The sequence below is a fragment of the Mixophyes fleayi genome, chromosome 3 (genome assembly GCF_038048845.1).
Source record: "Mixophyes fleayi isolate aMixFle1 chromosome 3, aMixFle1.hap1, whole genome shotgun sequence".
In the NCBI taxonomy this organism is placed as follows: Eukaryota; Metazoa; Chordata; class Amphibia; order Anura; family Limnodynastidae; genus Mixophyes; species Mixophyes fleayi.
Window position 1 is genome coordinate 117,835,391 of NC_134404.1, and position 19,106 is coordinate 117,854,496.

The 19,106-nt window shown below is 40.8% G+C and overlaps 1 protein-coding gene across 1 annotated transcript in view; it reads left to right on the forward strand.

Annotated features, from left to right (window-relative positions):
• The first annotated feature begins 1,125 nt into the window (after positions 1-1,125).
• Positions 1,126-19,106, forward strand: part of LOC142143942 (anosmin-1-like) — a 42,491-nt gene continuing 24,510 nt past the window's right edge. Inside the window, 6 exon segments of the mRNA XM_075202232.1 lie at positions 1,126-1,221; positions 2,646-2,693; positions 5,140-5,202; positions 7,762-7,969; positions 15,664-15,848; positions 16,906-17,035. Coding sequence (XP_075058333.1) covers positions 1,147-1,221; positions 2,646-2,693; positions 5,140-5,202; positions 7,762-7,969; positions 15,664-15,848; positions 16,906-17,035 — 709 coding nt within the window. The 5' untranslated portion in view covers positions 1,126-1,146.

A 19,106-nucleotide genomic window follows, 5' to 3' on the forward strand; every position in this document is an offset into this window, starting at 1 on the left:
CAGGCCCGGCGCTCCCATTAGGCAAGGTTAGGCACTTGCCTAGGGCGCCGGGCTCTGGAGGGCGCCACAGAATTCTAAAATACTTTAAAACTGTGCGGCAACCACTGACCATACCTGTCACGGCCGCCGCACAGCATTCAGATGCACGGGGAGGGGGGGAAAAGGCTATTTTGTCACCACCGCCGCCTCTCTGCTCCGTCTCCTCCCCTCCACTTACTAGCGGCGGCGATTTTTGCGGGGGGGGGGGCGCTTTTTTAAAAATGCCTAGGGCGCCGTGGACCCTAGCACCGGCCCTGGACAGAGCCATGCACCAAGAGACACCAAATACAAAACATTTAAATTTGGGAAGTATGGAACTATGTGTTACTTTTTTCTCTGCTCATGAAACTATACCATTAACAATCAAAGTTGTTTGAGGTCATGTGATACTAACATAAAACTACATTACTACAACATGTACAGATTTTGTTGCTCATTTCCATGACAGCAAACTGAGCATATAAGGTAAACCTATACAGACCCTAAATATGAGATACAATTATCTGCAAATGGTATATAAAATTAAGTAGAGATTTGGAGAAAACCATACAAACATTTTTACAGCTGGAATGACAAACTTTAACTGGGGTGATGATCTATCTAAAGAGGCCACACGACAATATGTCACATGAGAATAATTGATGCTGTTGAGCTGCCATTGCAGCCTAAAATATGTCTATTTACTCTTTCTGTAACTTACAAAACATAGAAATAATTGTAACTCTAGAGATATTCTGTCACCTGGTCCTCTGACCCTTTGTCAGATCATGCATTTCAGAAACCACATGTAGCAATCAGAGAGCAGCAGGAGATACATGACAGATTCTGTACTCTTGCAGAGACTGTAGTGTGGGGTCCTGTTTGAAGCTGGGGGAGACTGACTGGGGGAGTGTCCCTATTAGAAGGAGCACCCTCCCAGACACAGATTTCTTACAGACTGATATACAGGAGCAGAACAACACTGGGAAGGAGTTGAGGTTACCTGTGAGCATGGCTGGAGTGTTATTTAATGGTAATTTGGTACTTTTGCTGGTATACTACATTGTAGTTGTTGCTGCAGGCAGGCGAGTGGAGAAGAAGGATGGAGGAGACATTGATAAGAAGATAATGTTGGCCAGATGCACCTCGCGCTGTCTGGCCCTGCACATCACGCAGCTGTCTGCCACTTTCACAAGTCTACAGGTAATTGGGTCAGTTGTCCTTTTCCATTACTGTCAGAGAATACAAAATATTCTGCACATGTAACATTGTATTGCTGTGTGCAATATTTCAAATGGTGAAAGACGGATACATAAGATTAGTATATACAGATACAATACACTTGTGTAAGATGCTGCATATCTAATATAATGTTCTGAACAACTACAAACAAGGACAATAAAACAATAAAACACACAGAAAAGACATGGATGATGTTGCATTGAGATTAAGAGACTGGCAGACATCAGGGGGTAAATGTATGAATCTCCGGATTCTTCATCTCCGGCGTGTTCAGCCTCTTCAGCGCTTAAATTTAAAGCGGCGCTGCATTGTAAAGGGAAGTTTCCCTTTACAATGCAGCGCCGCTTTAAATTTAAGCGCTGAAGAGGCTGAACACGCCGGAGATGAAGAATCCGGAGATTCATACATTTACCCCCAGGACCGTGGTTCACACTGCGCTCCTGGATGTGTCACACAAGTTTACAGGTGAAGACTCTTCACATATTTTGAGGATATGCCTTTAGGATTATATGTAATTAAAACAAATGAACTGAAATTGTTTTTGGAAAATCTATTTAATCATGATTCTGGTTTTATTAATTACAACATTTCAACATCAGTGTATCTTGAAAGACAAAATGTATTATTCATATTTGGCATAGGGAATCTGGCATAGGGAATACATATTGATGATGATGATGATGATGATGATGATGATGATGATGATGATGAAAACCCATCACCACTGCCCTAGGGGGAGCCAGTGTAGGAGTTTATTCACAGAAATCAACGCACTAAATGAAAAAAAGCCCTTTGAAAGGAAAGAGGTACAGCGTATTTTGGATTAATATAGGAACATTAAACAGCATGCACAAATTAACCTAAATAGTATCTGTATTCAAAGTTACTGATGAGCTTAACATTTGTGATGGAAAGTGTCTATAGTGCAGGTAAGTAGTTTACATCCCTCAGAGGCTCATCTGCCGCCTTCATGCTCAAAAGTATTTTTCTCTTTGACTTGAAAGTGATGGCAAACTTCTTGCTTATTTACCAGTAGTATATATCAATCATCCATTGATCAGTTGGGTTTTCATGAACTAATAGCATTGATACTTAATGGGCTAAACAGTGTAAATAATGGGCTATAATTATGGTAGGGGTGAATCGTCTTTATCTATGTAACATGTAGTCCACTTTAGCGACTAAGGATCGAACTATCAGGTTGCTGTCCATTAATGGTATATGGTATAGTTCATCCAACAGAGGGACATTGATATGAGATATGTAAATACAAACTAAACAAACCATATTGTTTATATTTTTATAGGGATTCTCGAGTATTTATTCCTATTGTAGCAAATTTTCAGGTCAAATAAATGATACATTTCCGGTTTTATCCTATACAGAATGATGACATTTTGACATGGTGTGGGAATAAGCGGCGCTGCTCACAGGTAAATACAAATGAATGTGATAAAAATCTATAGAGTCTGATTGTTGGCAGGAGTTGTTGAGAGGGGAAATAATCTCATGTGTTAGATCACTGTTCTTCAAGACATGGAATGAAACCACAGCAGATTACAGGAGGATACCTCTGTTTAAGCTCAGCTTCATTAAATAGTTAACCTATTTATATTAAACCATATATGCTACAAAATTGTTATAATAAACGCACAACACATCAAGGTCAGATTTGTAAACTAGCGGCCATGGAAAGAATTGTGACCTCAGCACCTAGTAAATCAAAATCGGCTAGTATCATTCTGTGAAATAGGTGCAATGGCTATTAAACTGATTGATCCAGTATGACAAGGAGTTGTGTTATATTCACAAATATCTATCTATATATATATATATATATATATATATATATATATATATATGTATGTGTATTTAGAGATCGATATAGATATATAGATTAATAGATAGATAGATAGATAGATAGATAGATAGATAGATAGATAGATAGATCTATATATATATCTATCTGTATATATATATATGTATGTGTATTTAGAGATCGATGTAGATATAGATAGATAGATAGATAGATAGATAGATAGATAGATAGATCTATCTATCTATATATATATATATATATATATATATATATATATATCTATCTCTATATATATATGTATGTGTATTTAGAGATCGATATAGATATAGATATATAGATAGATAGATCTATCTATATATATATATATGTATCTATATATATATATATATATATATATATATATATATATATATACACATATATATTCAAATACACACATATATATATATATATATATATATATATATATATATATATATATATATATACACATACAGATAGATAGATAGATAGATAGATAGATAGATAGATAGATAGATAGATAGATAGATAGATCTATATCTATCAATCTATCTATATACAAGAATCTACTCCTGGTGTATGGTATTAACATTTCAATTGCAGTTATAAAGATATAATAAGTACAATGTTATTATCAGCTCTGTCATATGTAGTTGATTAAGTTGTCCAGTAACAGGAACTGGTCCTCAAGACTTGGACAGCTTTGAGGGAAATAGTGTTTGTAAACTGCTTAAATAGGTCAGTATGGTTGTCTAGAATGTACATTGGCGTAATGTACAATCTGTTACAAGCATCATTGCAGTGCTGTTCAAACGAAGAGAAGAGAAACTCCTGGAAAGACTTATTTTGTCATCGCTTCCTCTCCTAAAATAAGCTGATTAATGACTTTAACTGCTGTTCACAGTGCAGACAGAATGAATGTATGACCAGATGTACTCATGCATATTATAGTGGACAAATCTGCTTTTAATCCCTAGATCATACTTTGTTGTGCGAGTAATTGTCCTTTTACACATTCACTGATGAAGGATGCGAAGTTAAAAAAGTGTGTTACTAGCAGAAAGATCACATGATACACAGAATTGTACTGTTTATTCTTAAATAACGAGGCTCAGAGAATATGTTATCTATCTTAGCTCTAGTTCTTTTATCTTCAGTGGTCTACAATAGGGTAACAACAACATTTCTCAGCCCTCCAAGGACAGTGAAACGGTTATCAAAACAAATTAAACTAAGCAGGCCTGCCATGTTGCTTGCGTAGTTAAGGGTGAGAAGACATTATAGTGGTGGGAAGGACTGGGAAGGCTACTTTAGGCTGCAAACAGAAGCTTATTAGATTAAGGCTGGGTACACACTACAGGGTCTTCAGGTGATTATCGGGCCAATCACAAACGACTTGTCGGACCGATAATGCATTAGTGTGTACACCGCAATGATTAGCGATTATCGTTCCAAAGTTCATTGCATCATTATCATTTGATTTTTAAACTGAACTAAAAATCTCATTCAACGATGGAACGATGTCGTTCCAATTCTGCAGTGTGTATGCACTCACAAGCAGGATCTCCATAGAGTTAACAGAGGCACACTCTTTTCAGTCAATGGCTATGACAGATGAAGAGCACAGATCTGAAGGTAAGTCTTGTAAAACATGTTTAGTGTGTGTATACATGAATCGGCATGCTGATCGTGACTTGTCAGTCGTTGGTAAAATCACTATAGATAACACATCAGGAGAAATTTTTTGTAGTGTGTACCCAGACTAACTTGTGAATCCTAGAAGACAGTGTCTCATCTGAGAGAGGATTTATAAAGTTATGATAGTTTTGTTTTAATTTTCTGAAATTAAATAAATTGTGTAGTTAAGTCATAATTACATATTATATAGGTTATAATAAAATTATTTAGAATAATCCTGTGAAATGAGCTATGGTAATGTATTACAGCTCGGAAGCAACACTATAATCACATTTTTGTGGTAAAAGTGACCTAGTAGAATATTGTTTTTCACTTTCTTAGTACTATTAATATTGTTTCAGTGCTTGCAACCATGCATGGGGCAGTTGGACACCAAGTCAAAACAGTGTCATAGGAAATGTGAGGTAATGTTTTATTTATTTTTTTACTTGTGATGATAATTCAGAATCAATAAAAGCTTATTCAATTCATGCTGCTATATTTATGTAAAATCCCCATTTCCAGTCCATTGTCTATAATGGCTTTTAGCAGTCAGAAGGGTAAATTTATCAATCTATGGGTTTGAAAAAGTGGAGATGTTGCCAATAGCAACCAATCAGATTCTAGTTATCATTTATTTTGTACATTCTACAAAATGACAGCTAGAATCTGATTGGTTGCTATAGACAGTATCTCCACTTTTTCAAACCCACAGCTTGATAAACTTACCCCAGAGTCACAAAACCTCTGATTGTAGAATCTGTATGTGTATGTCAAAAGTGTGTACCAAATTAATTAATGTTTATTCAGCTAGCTAGTATAGATTCAGATGAAAAGACAAGATGAGGTTTAAGAAGATTGCATTTACATTCTACCAATGTCATCCACTGACATGAGCTAAACATATGTTCACGTTTAGTTCAACAGTTTAATTGCTCTTTAGTTAACTTGTAACCTGGTTTACATGTTTGTTTTTTTGCTATATACATAAAATATGCAAAAGCAAGTGAACATAAAGCCATATTTATACAGATTGACTCAATTTACAACTAGAAAATTAGCTTCAGGATGAAGTGCAAGGCGTTAGTATATAAAAGCTTGAATGCTTATTTTGCTGAATACAGCGAGTTCCCAATGACTATACCAGTCATATATTTATGTGAAATTCCCAATCTCCACCTCCCTGTTAAGAATAACTATGTCTGATATAAACTTTTTTTAAATGAAATCACCCAACTTTCTGGTTTTTCAAAATGTTGTAGGTGTTTGTTCATACCACTGCTGCCTGGCTCTGCCGTAGTTTCCACAGGCTACTCTTTACCTGTATTCAGGAAACTTGAAATAACCCATCTCTATAAAGTTATTATATATGTCATGAAAGTACACATTTCTTTTAATAAAAGGATAAAACAGATCATTAGTATTAAAGTAATTGTATCGTTTTCAAATAAGCATTGCCCAAGCGATTGTATTGTGTTTCTAACGCACAAAGTGATTTATTTTAGCAGATATAACAAGTTAACAATTCAATACATAATTGTAATATAATACAGTACAGTACAGCCAATACCAAAAGATAAATACATACCGCTGCGCTAACCACGGGCACCAGTGAACAGTAATTCACCCTTGAATACTGTGAACAGAGTAGACTGAACACTACATGAGAGCTACTGCTTATATGCAAACAAAGATACAGTGTAACAATGCAGGTGGAATAGATTGCTTCTATTGGTCCAGGCATCAGGAGGGTCCAGGGGGTTACAAATCATAGGCTGATTCAATCTAAGGAATCCAAAGGTGGGGGTATCTCCAGGGAATGAGCTCTGTTCTTCCCGCCAAACTGCTCTGTTCTTCCCGCCAAACTCCAATTACAATCAGTCCATTTGCATTTGACAGTTAATATCATATTAAAGGTTTATTCCCTAACATCAATAACTAGAGTATGCAATGTGCGATCTCTTCGCCGAATGCACCGAACAGCTGCTGATGTAAAGTGGATTAATATGATATTAGACATGACACCTTTCCTATAAGCTGAACCTTAAATATCACTGAAGTGTACATATAATCATATTATATAAACTAATAATAAACCAAATACTATCTGCTCATAAATTACAGTGTAACGGACTAGCATGAATATGAATTATATAAATAACTAAATGTTGTAATGCGAGTGTGTACGTGCGTATTTTACCGTGCGATCGCACCACGCGCTGTGTTAGGTGGCGTACGGATCTGTGTTACGTGGCATACGAATCGCAATCGCACGGCAAAACAATATTAACCAATATACTTTTGTTCATCCAATTATACGACTTCGACAATTAGTAAGCCTCAAATCGGGTCTGCAACTTTGTAAATCATCTACGTGCATGGGATATATTTACTAAACTGTAGGTTTGAAAAAGTGGAGATGTTGCCTATAGCAACCAATTAGATTCTAGCTGTCATTTTTTAAAATGTACTAAATAAATGATAACTAGAATCTGATTGGTCGCCATTGGCAACATCTCCACTTTTTCAAACCCGCAGTTTAGCAAATATACCCCGAGTCTTCTTCAGTGTAATGTTACCCTTCACTAAACAATTTGGAAATTCTAGTTACTCTTTAGAGAAAATTATTTTACAGGGTTGCACTGCACAGCAAACCTGTTCTACAGGGCTTGGTTACACTAATAGTGCCCTGCAATCAGTTCCTGACAGCTTTAAGGACACTATTGTTAATGTAGCCCTAGCTGTAATTTAGTTCTCATTAGATTATACTTTCCTGTCCAAAGGAAACAGGGATATACCCTGAAGATTGCAATTGGGCACATAAAAAAATCTAGAAAGGAAGCTTAATTTTTGTAAAAGGTAACAAAACCAATCCTTTTGAAATTCAGCCCAATTTATGGAATATTGAATATTACACATAAACATTGTTAATCACTGTGCAATATAAAATTCTGATGTGTACTTTGTTTCATTGCTTTACTTAGAACCATCATGAGTGTGTGACCAGCTGCGAGTTCCTGAGATCTCTACAAGTGATGAGGCAGGGACATTGTCCCCCACCACATAGAGCATCTGGGTTTGCAGCCGCTTGTGTACTGAGCTGTAGTGCAGACAGAGAATGTCCTGGCAAAAAGAAGTGCTGTGCCAATGGATGTGGTTTCACCTGCCAGATGCCAGTTAATATGTTTAAAGGTAATCTTTTTATAACGTAATTTTATCACCTTAGCATCTAGCACAGATCTAATAAAGGCAATCCACATATAACAAAGTGACAAAAAAGTATTTATTTTAAGGTTTACATTAAGCTGCCCATACATGTTAGAATATTAGCAGAAATACCAGACATTCAGCATGATTTCACAGAGTGTGACTCCAATACTACCACCTAACAAGTATAATTGTAAGACAAGCTGGTGACTGTGGTTGGGAGCAAGGATGGACTGGGACTAAAAATCAGCCCTGGCATTTATAGTCCACAGGCCCACCTCAGTTCCAGCAGGAAAGAAACCGAGGTGGGCCTGCGTGGCGGCACCGAAAAAGGCGTGACCACATTGTGTTGTGGGTGTGGCCAACATGGGGCAATGATACATTCATTAAAATAAAACATTACATTTATCACGCCACCCCTGAGGCACATTATGACAACCCCAGCCCGCTGTACTTATCTATGCTTCTGGTGCTGCTGACATCAAACAGGGTGGGAACTTCCTGTAGAGTGAGCAGGGAAGCTCTTAGTCTCACAAGATTACCAAATCATGTGAGACTTAGAGCTCCACGACTTGCTCTGCAGGCTGTGTCCTATCCAGAGACTTGGAGCGGCTATCCGCTCCCTCCTGCTAACCAGAGCTGGATTAACTCTTGGGGGGCCTGGGGTATTTAAGACAGGGAGCCCCTATTATGTAACATAGCTATCATTTTAGACAAATGTTAGACAAATACACAGGCAATACTGTGTGCAATACTGTTAGTTGCACGCAGCTCTGCTTTCACAAGCAGTACAGTGTGAAGTGGGACATACCTCCCAACTGTCCATGTAGTCAGCCCAAATCTCACTAAACGAGACAGTCACCAAAATTCGGGACTTCCCCACCAGATTCAGAACAGTTGGCAGACTGTCCTACTCTCTCCTACCTGTCTTGTTAGTTTCACCACCTCTGGCTCCTGGTGTCTTTAGTTCAGTTGCTGCTTGTCTGGATACTGGAATGCTGGAGGCCCTATTTGGAAAAAAAATGGGTACATGCAATTTAGAAAACTCCAACTAGCCCTGGTGTTTAATCAATACAACCCATGTTTTATAATTAGGCCTCCCTCCAGCCCCAACATTTAATATAAATAGCTGCTGCTGATAAATAAACCTATTTTCCTCCCTCCAAACAACCCAAGCAATAAAAGAAATAGCATTTACGTTTAATAAATATACCTATTTCCCGCAACCATCACTGCCATTAAATAATTCATATTCAGATTTTTTCCCCACAAACAGCCCCACTTTCAATAAATAGCCCCCAAACCACCCCATCATTAAATTAAAGGTCCAATCACCCTATCTTAAATTGCTAGGCCCTAATATAAAATTAACCCACATCACCCCACAAATAAAATAGCTCTAATTAAATAATTAGCCCCCACCTAAACTTCACCAATAAATTAATAGCCTACCTCCCACATTATATTAACATCCTCCTCCTTCCCTCATGCCTGAGTACATGCCCCCAATTGATATTATACCACACAGAAGTGCCCCAAAATCATATTTTACCACACATTAGTGCCCTAAAATCATATAATACCACACAGTAGTGCCCCAAAATCATATTTTACCACACAGTAGTGCCCCAAAATCATATTTTACCACACAGTAGTGCCCCAAAATCATATTTTACCACACAGTAGTGCCCCCAGTTGAAATCCTTGCACACAATAGTGGGCCAAATCATATTATCCCGTTTTTTGTGTGTCACCTCTCCCCCCCCCCCCCACCCCCCTGTTATCTGGCAGCTTTTATGTCCCGTCCCCCCCCTGTTATTGTCTGGCAGCTTTTATGTTCTCACCCCCCCCCCCCCTGTTATTGTCTGGCAGCTTTTATGTTCTCCCCCCCCCCTGTTATTGTCTGGCAGATTTTATGGTCTCCCCCGCCCCCTGTTATTGTCTGGTAGCTTCTATATACTCCCCCCCCCCTGTTATCTGTTATTGTCTGGCAGCTTTTATGTTCTCCTCCCCCCCTCTGTTATTGTCTGGCAGCTTTTATGTTCTCCCCCCCCCCACCCTGTCTGTTATTGTCTGGCAGCTTTTATGCTCTCCCCCAACTGCCCGGTTTTGTTTACTTACCTTCTTCTCAGCTTCTTCTCAGCTCTCTCCTGTCCGCTCTTCAGCTGCCTTCCAGGACCTGTACTGATCACATGTGCTGCACGCAGCGCTGCCCGCGGCACATGTGACCAGGACGTGTCAGCGCACTGACCGTCCAGAGCACGGTCAGTGCACTGACTGACTGCTCAAACTGGCCCTACTGACCATCGGCCCTTCTGGCATTTGCCAGAAGTGCCAGATGGCCAGTCTGGCCCTGGTTGGGAGCTGACCACTAAGTCAGTTCTCATGTATTTTCGCTACTTATCTGTGGCCAAATTCCACACTGATCCTGTCTCTGCCTAAGGCTAATGAAAGGATCAATCCATGTGAGCTGTGTGGCAAGCATTGAAGGATGCTGCATCATAAACATTGGCCTCATATATGTAATAACTGCTTCTCATTCAGTGCAGAACTTGGAGTTCTAGAACATTTAAAGGAGATGTCTACTCATTTGTTTAATTTAAATTCTCTGATTAAAGGTCTGTAATTTATAGCTATTTTAGAAAAATAGAATCTTTTTTACCATCACTTGATTGGATAGGCGCAGAATTCAAGTGTTGTGATCTGACACCACCCTAAGGAATAACTGTTTTGCAGCAGCATTAACGCAAACAGAAACAATAGTACTTAGTAGGTTGTATTGTACAGGGGGGAGGGAGGAACATTTGGGAACTCTGAAATTGCCAGTAGACAGGCAATAATTTGAATATGTGCTTGGCTTTGTACCACAAAGCAGCAGAAACTTGAATAAAATAACAATAATAATAATAATGTGTGTATAGTATCTTACTTTTTCAGTTCTTTGTGCAACTAGTGAACAAGACAGCCTTGAAGGGATTTTGTGCATACAGGTGTCACGAGCTTCTGGCTCCCGCTGTCATTTCCGCTTCCTGCCTGACCGTCGCCATGGCAACGGCCAGACGCTTCTTCTGTAGCGCTGCGTCCCGGATTCACTTGTGCAGTATCCTTCCCCCACCTCGTTGGAGAGCCTTATGCAACTCGCCATTAAAATTAACAGGAGAATCAAGGAGAGGAGGACAGAGAAAGAGGCATCTCGGATGTTGAGAAGCCTACGCAGTCAGGGGCGTATCGCCTCCCTCCTGAGGAAAGAGACAAGAGACGGTCACAAGGCCTATGTCTTTATTGTGGTAATAAAGGCCACTTTTCCTGCTCTTGTCCATACAAACCTGAAATAGGAGCATGTCTGGGAAAGGTCCACTTAGGTTTGCAAATTGTTTCCCAAAAGAATGCTGTCCTGATTCCCGCACAAGTCACTTTCGGTGCCAGTTCTGTGGCCCTGTCGGCCTTCATTGATAGTGGAGCTGCAGGCAACTTCCTTGACATCGGGTTTGCCTGTTCTGCTGGGATTCCTATGGTGAAGCTTCATTCTGCAGTTACAGTTTGTGGCCTAGGTGGGAGTCCTTTGCCTGGAGGTAAAATTGTTTGGGAGACTCCATCACTATAACTGAACATAGTAGCTCTCCATTCAGAGGCCACAACCCTCCTCCTTATCGACTGTCCGTCAGTCCCGCTGATTCTGGGTCATCCGTGGCTTTCCCGTCATAACCCTGTTGTGGATTGGGTGAAAGGAGAAATTATCCAGTGGAGCTCTTTTTGTTCACATTCCTGTTTAACCATGCCTCTGCAAGTCATCCATTCTATTCTGGAGCAACTTCCCTCACAATATCATGAGTTCTGGGATGTGTTCTCCAAAAAGGCTGCTGACACCTTACCACCTCATTGTGACTTTGACTGTGCGATCGAGCTTATTCCTGGTTCAAAATTTCCCAAGGGACGCTTGTACTCTCTCTCTGGTCCAGAAACCAAATCCATGCAGGAATATATTAAGGAGAATTTGGAGAAAGGCTTTATCAGGCCATCTAAATCTCCAGTGGGTGCTGGATGCTTTTTTGTATCCAAAAAAGACGGAGGATTAAGACCCTGTATTGACTACAGAGGATTGAATCTCATTACAGTCAAGAACACTTATCCCCTTCCTCTCATCTCCGTATTATTCGATCAATTAAGAGGTGCTACAGTCTTCACCAAAATCGATCTTCGTGGTGCATATAACCTCATCCGTATCAGAGAAGGAGATGAATGGAAGAGAGCATTCAATACGCATTCTGGCCACTACGAGTATCTGGTCATGCCGTTTGGTCTTAGTTACGCGCCTGCGGTGTTCCAAGATCTGATTAATGAAGTGCTACAGGAGTTCCTTGATCATTTCGTGGTCGTCTATTTAGACAATTTCCTTATATCGTCTAAATCATTATCTGTACATCGGGATCATGTCAGACAAGTACTACAGAAATTACGAGAACAACACCTCTACGCTAAATTAGAAAAATGTGAGTTTGAGGTGCAGAAGGTATCCTTCCTGGGTTATGTAATCTCTTCTGAGGGATTCTCCATGGATCCAACCAAGGTCCAAGCTATCCTGGATTGGGTACAACCGAATAATCTCAAGGCGGTACAGAGGTTCCTGGGCTTTGCCAGTTATTATAGAAGATTCATTCGCGGCTTTGCTGATATTGTGGCTTCTATTGTCACCCTGACTCGCAAAGGAATGGATCCAACTAACTGGTCACCCCAGGCAGTAACCGCATTTGAGACCTTAAAGAAAGCGTTTGTATCCGCTCAGGTCCTTAGACACCCAGATCCTGAAGTACCGTTTGTTCTTGAAGTTGATGCCTCCGACATCGGTGCTGGTGCCATCTTATATCAAAAGGATCCCCATACTCGCCGCCTACACCCATGTGCATACTTTTCCCGTCAGTTCTCCTCAGCAGAAGCCAACTATGATGTGGGTAACCGGGAACTATTGGCAATCAAATGGGCCTTTGAGGAGTGGCGACATTGGCTAGAAGGCGCTACACATCTGATCTCTGTTATAACTGATCACAAGAATTTACAATATATACAGTCGGCCAAACGCCTGAACCCCAGAGAGGCCCGTTGGTCGCTATTCTTCACCCGTTTCAACTTTGTTATCACCTACCGTCCAGGTTCTAAAAATGTCCGAGCAGATGCTCTGTCCAGAAGCTTCTTGGCACACCATGTTCCAGTTACTAGTCCTGAGCCTATCGTTCCCTCTTCCATGATCCATGCTGGGCTAACCCAAGACCTGAGCAGCACGCTGCAAAGGTTTCAAAAATTAGCTCCTGACAATACTCCGGGGGGATGTTTATTCGTTCCAGTTCATTTAAGGAAGGCGGTGCATGCAGAAGCACATGATAGTAAGACTGCTGGACATCCTGGAATACAGAAGACTTTGGAGATCCTCTCCCGTACTGTCTGGTGGCCATCTTTGTCTGCTGATGTCAAGAGTTATGTCCTCTCTTGTGAGGGTTGTGCCAGGAGTAAGGTCCCCAGGAGTCATCCTGTAGGCCAGTTGCTTCCATTGCCCATTCCCGCAAAACCCTGGACACACTTGTCTATGGACTTTATAGTCGATCTGCCACTCTCTGCAGGACACAACACCATCTGGGGTGGTATTTGACCACTTCAGCAAGATGTCACATTTCATACCACTACCCAGGCTCCCTGGTGCTCGAGATCTGGCCATTTTGTTCATCCAGCATATATTCCGGCCCCATGGACTTCCTACTGACATCGTTTTCGATCGTGGTTCCCAATTCGTAGCACAATTCTGGAAATCTTTTTGTACCCTTCTTGGGATCAAGATTAGCCTCTCGTCTGCATACCACCCTCAGTCGAATGGGCAAACTGAAAGGGTTAACCAGTCCTTAGAACAATTCTTACGATGTGACACTTCGGAATTTCATGATAACTGGTCCTCCTTGTTACCCTGGGCAGAATTTGCTTATAATAATTCATGTCACTCATCTACCAAAACCTCTCCATTTTACTGCAATTTTGGTTTTCACCCCAGATCTAATTTCTTGTACTCTCTCAAGTCCGCTGGTATTCCGGAAATTCGTTCCACAGCCAGGGATCTCAAAGTCATCTGGAAAAAACTGCAGTCATCATTGAGACAAGCCTCATTTTTTGCAAAAAAAAATTCAGACCGCCACCGTACCACCTGCTCCCTCAAAGTGGGCCAGAAAGTGTGGCTGTCTTCACGCAATATTAGGCTCAGACAGCCTTGCAAAAAACTGGGGCATAAATTCATGGGTCCTTTCCTCATTATCAAGAAGATTAATTCCGTAGCCTTCAGATTGAAAATCCCTGGTTCCTTGAGGATCCCTAACACATTCCATTGCTCTCTGCTTAAGCCTGTGTTATACCCAAATCAATCCCAGTCTTCGAGTTCGCCGGCACGGAGCACGAACAAATACATCATTCATAAGATCCTCAATTCTAAGAGAGTGCAGGAACAGGTGCACTTCCTAGTTCAATGGAGGAATAGTGGTTTAGAAGAGCGGTCCTGGATTCCGCGAAGACTGCTTCATGCTTCCAAACATTTGAAGGAATTCTTCAAAAAATTTCCTAGGAAACCTGGGTGTCGGGGTTCCTTAACCCCTACTCAAGGGGGGGGGTACTGTCACGAGCCACGGCAGTACTCACAGCCGCCGCGGCTCACTTCTGGCTCCCCCTGGCGTCCCGGCCGTCACCTTGACGACTGGGACGTAATTTCCGCTTCCTGCCCGGCCTTCGCCAAGGTAACGGCCGGACACTTCTTCTGCAGCGCTGCGACCCAGCAGTGCTGGAAGCCGGGCGCATGCGCGCAAATAGGCAGCCTGTGGGCTGATTAATGAAGGGGGCTTGGCCCATTGATTACTACCTCCTGTGGGCGTTTGCAGATCTGGGCTCTGATTGGTGGCCACCAAAATTTAAGGCAGTGAGGTCTGCAGCCTCACTGCCGGTTATAGCTTTTCTGTCACAGTCCTGCTGACCTGCTTGATCCTAGTACCTGCCTTTGCTATTGTCCCTGTCCCGTGGACACTCTATTGGATTTCCCGTGTATGACCCCCTTGCTTGGATTTGGACCCTGCCTGTTTGCTCGTGACCCTGACCTTTCTTGCCTGTATCTTGACCTTGCTACCGTGCCTGTGACCTCTGACTTTGGCTTGTCTATTGGATTCGCTGTCTGCTGCCGGCCCTTGACCCTTGCCTGGACTTCACTCTGCTTTCCTGGGTTCTCCCCAGCCGGTACGCACTTCACGACCCTCTGCTAGTCTGTGGCCAAGTCTGTCCCCACCACTAGGGGCTCCAGTGAACACGTGACTGGCAGAGCAGCCTCTGGGTTGTGATGTACCGGCTAGAGGGGTTCCTAACAACAGGGACAAGTTTAGGATTTCCATTGGGGATTTCACTTTCACAATTTTGCAAGAGACAGCAATGGGCAAAATATAAATCTTGGGAGGAAATAACCTTTTTTAGGATTATGGGATGAAATTTAACAATTGTCAGCTTTCTTTATTATTTTATTGTTTTTAACATAAAGCTAGCTATGAAAAGCATTATAGAAAGCAATCAGAGCTCCTTTGTTGTGTTTTTAAGTTCATTACAAATCTTATGTAGAAATGATTGAAGTAAAGATATTCTTATGGACTTATCCTCTCTCTACCTTACAGGGGTTCCATTGAAGCCACACAGTGAATTCATATTTAATGAACATACAAACAGAAGTGTGGAGATAGTCTGGAAATCTAGATTCAACATTTCTGCTGAGCCACTTTTATACATCCTGCAAAGACGATGGAATTACGGTGTTCAGCCCAGTGAAGATCAGTCTACACCTTGGCAGACAATAGCTGTGGTTAGTAAAGATGGCAGATAGAAGAACATATTTAGGAGGAATGCAATGCAATACTTGAATGTTTCAATAATTAAAGCCTTTATAGGGACATTTATGAAAACTAGGGCGCAGGAAAAACTCCTGTATCCTAGTATCAACCTATCACTTTTGTTTTATTTTCTAAACTGCTGTAGAAAAATGATCACTAGGATGCAATTGATTGCCATGGGATTGCCATACATTATTTCTGTGCTCTGCTTTTCATACATGTCTCCACTAGTATCTTACAAAAAAAAATATTTCTTTGGTGGAAACATAATGATAAGCAAGTTGGTTGTGCTGTATGCAGTGAGTTTAAAACATAATAATTACATTATAGGTTTGGGAGGGAAAATTGCTGAGCAGCCGGTGATACTTTTACAGTAAATGGAGGGAATAAATGATTTTCTATCACTGTGATATTCCGCAACAGAAAATCATTGTTATAGCCATATAGTGATAAATTGGATTGTCAGGGCCAAAAGTGGAGCCAAACGTAAAGATGCCCTGTTTGTGTATGAAGCATCTGCATACTTGCATTTCCACATCTGTATTTTTAGTTACATGCATGTAAAAATTCATTCAACCTTAAAGCTAGCGTATAGATGCATCTATAGCAGAGACAGGACAACACCGTTCAAGCACTGCTATGTGACACCCCATGGATGACATGATTCTGTGCATTATGTGTCATTTTATCTTTGCACATTATCTTATATTAATAAATACAAACATTCTGAAAATAAAGGTCCTGTGTGCAGAATAATGTATACCCAGTTGTTGCAGTGCCGAAACGCCACTTCTCCTACTGCCTTCCCTGTAAAACTATCTAATTCCATTCATTTACATTCCCATTACATTTTTCATACCACCACTTCTAAATTTCCACTTTGACCACTGCTATACCCCTAACTTTTACTAAGTTTACAGTGAAATATAAAGTTAAAATGAGCACTAAATACACAGAGGATATATTTTCCTTTAAACACAGTTTCTTGTTTGATACATTTAGTAATAGTATACTGTCTTTCTCTTACAGACAGCAGCTCACCATTATAACATGATGGACGTAAGGCCAGGCAGATGGTACCAGTTCCAGGTGGCAGCAGTGAATGTGCATGGGACACAAGGATTTACCACTCCAAGTAGACACTTCCACTCCACTAGAGGTGAGGAAACATATGTATACTAAAGGCTACAAACTCAGTTTACTGAATATTTTGTTTTTCTCACTCAGACAAACGCAAAGTAACCCATTGTAAAGTGCAAGTAAATGTACAACTCTTTACACAATAGAAGGGAAAATGAATAGAGATGTGCAAAATCTTTCAGATTAAATTACATAGATTCACCATCAGCTAATTAAACTACAAATCAGTCCTAATTTTGGCCCCACCCATTTATAAAGAAACAGGTACCAGTGATAGTGTAATTCTAGAACACTACTACTCTACCATTGATTTGTACAGGTGTTGGACCTGCAGCGATAACAACACTAGTATCTCCCTACACCAGGGGTGGGAAAACCTGTCCTCAAGGGCCATATCCAGTTCATGTTTTTAGGATTTCTGTCTGTAGAAACAGGTGGGATAATTACTGACCCAGCCAAATAGATTAACTCAGCTGTACATGATTAAAGAAATCCTAAAACATGAACTGGATATGGCCCTTGAGGACAGGTTTACCCACCCCTGCCCTACACAGACCAAAGTGCTGGTCCAGGCTGCATTGAACCAGCACTGTAACATTGTTTAATTATTTACAAAAAAAGAGTGCATTATGTAATAAAAAAAAATGGCATAATGACTCACTCCCCCAAATCCCCAAACAGCCCCAGTGCTAAAAATGCTGCTCTGTTTTTTCTATTGCCAAAAATATAACCTGGCTACTCCCAAGCTTGAAGTAGGTGTCTTCACTCCCGCACAATTAATTGATATGTGCAGTGTCAATTCATGAAACAAAACAACAAGCCCTGATAAAGTACTATTCCAGGTGCAAAATATATTGGCTCTTATGCTTCTTACTAACATGACTGTTTTTGTCACTGGTCCTGCTTTTGTATGAATGTCCAAAGAGCTTAATAAAAAAATCATCTGAAAGCCCTGCAGTTGTCTTTTGAAAACTGTGGGACTTTTTTGTGCCTGTACTTGTTTCTACTAAAACAGGGGGTCTGTGAGGCTGCCAATGCGGTGTTATTGGCTCTATGGGTTGGGTTAACAAGGGTTTTGACTAGTCTTTTAGTTTATTATAAAATTGTATATTTTGTTAAGGTAATATCAGTTGAAATAACAAAACCCCTAGAATGCTCTACGAGGTCTTTAACAGTCCCCTTTTATCAGATGTTCTAGAGTACTTGGTTGCTCCCAGGTCTTAACCTATGGTAATGTGGGCTTAATAAGCCTAGATATTGCTAAGTCTGGTGGGCAAGACACGGTAGGAGCCAGGTAATGACTTAGGAAACATAAAAACAGGCTGAGCTTAGAAAGGCAGGCAGCAGGCAAGAGCAAGATCCAAGCCGAGATCAGAGTGGGCAGAGTTCACTAGCAAGTCTGGTAATAGCAGATAGCAATAACGGGAACCAGGTCAAGGTCAGGGTAGGCAGAGGTAGATAGCAAATCCAACAACAAACCAAGGTTAGGGGCATGAGAAAAGGTCCAATACACAGTCTGGGTCACAACAGAAGGTCTACACAGGATATCAGACACAGCACACTGGTTCAGACAAAACTACCACCAGTACCGGTGAAAGAAAGTAAGAGGGCTATAAAGGCCGGGGAATGAATGAGAGAGTGAGATAGAAAGAGCACTTAGCAAGTCATAATTAGAAACACATGAACTAATGAATGAACATTGCCAGGCAGCTGCTGCTACCTAGCAATTGGCTAGATGATGGCACTAAACAGAGAGCAAACAATGATTGCCATTGCTCAACAACCAGCTGAGAGCGAATGCCTGCCACCACCAATTGACTACAGGACACCAGTTGCTGTTACCAGGCAACCGGATCATCAGACAGCTGTGCCCACCACTGTTAGTAAAGCTGGGTATACACTTATGCAAATATCATGCAGATCACATGATTCATGACTGCTTAGTCAGATATTGCAAGACTGTGTACGATCCCACGATCATGTTTTATCATACCACAACACATCACATCTGTTGATTTGGTTTTATAAACTTCCTAAAAATCACAATCAATGATGGACTTCTCCCTCACAGCACTAGGCTCAAGAATTCG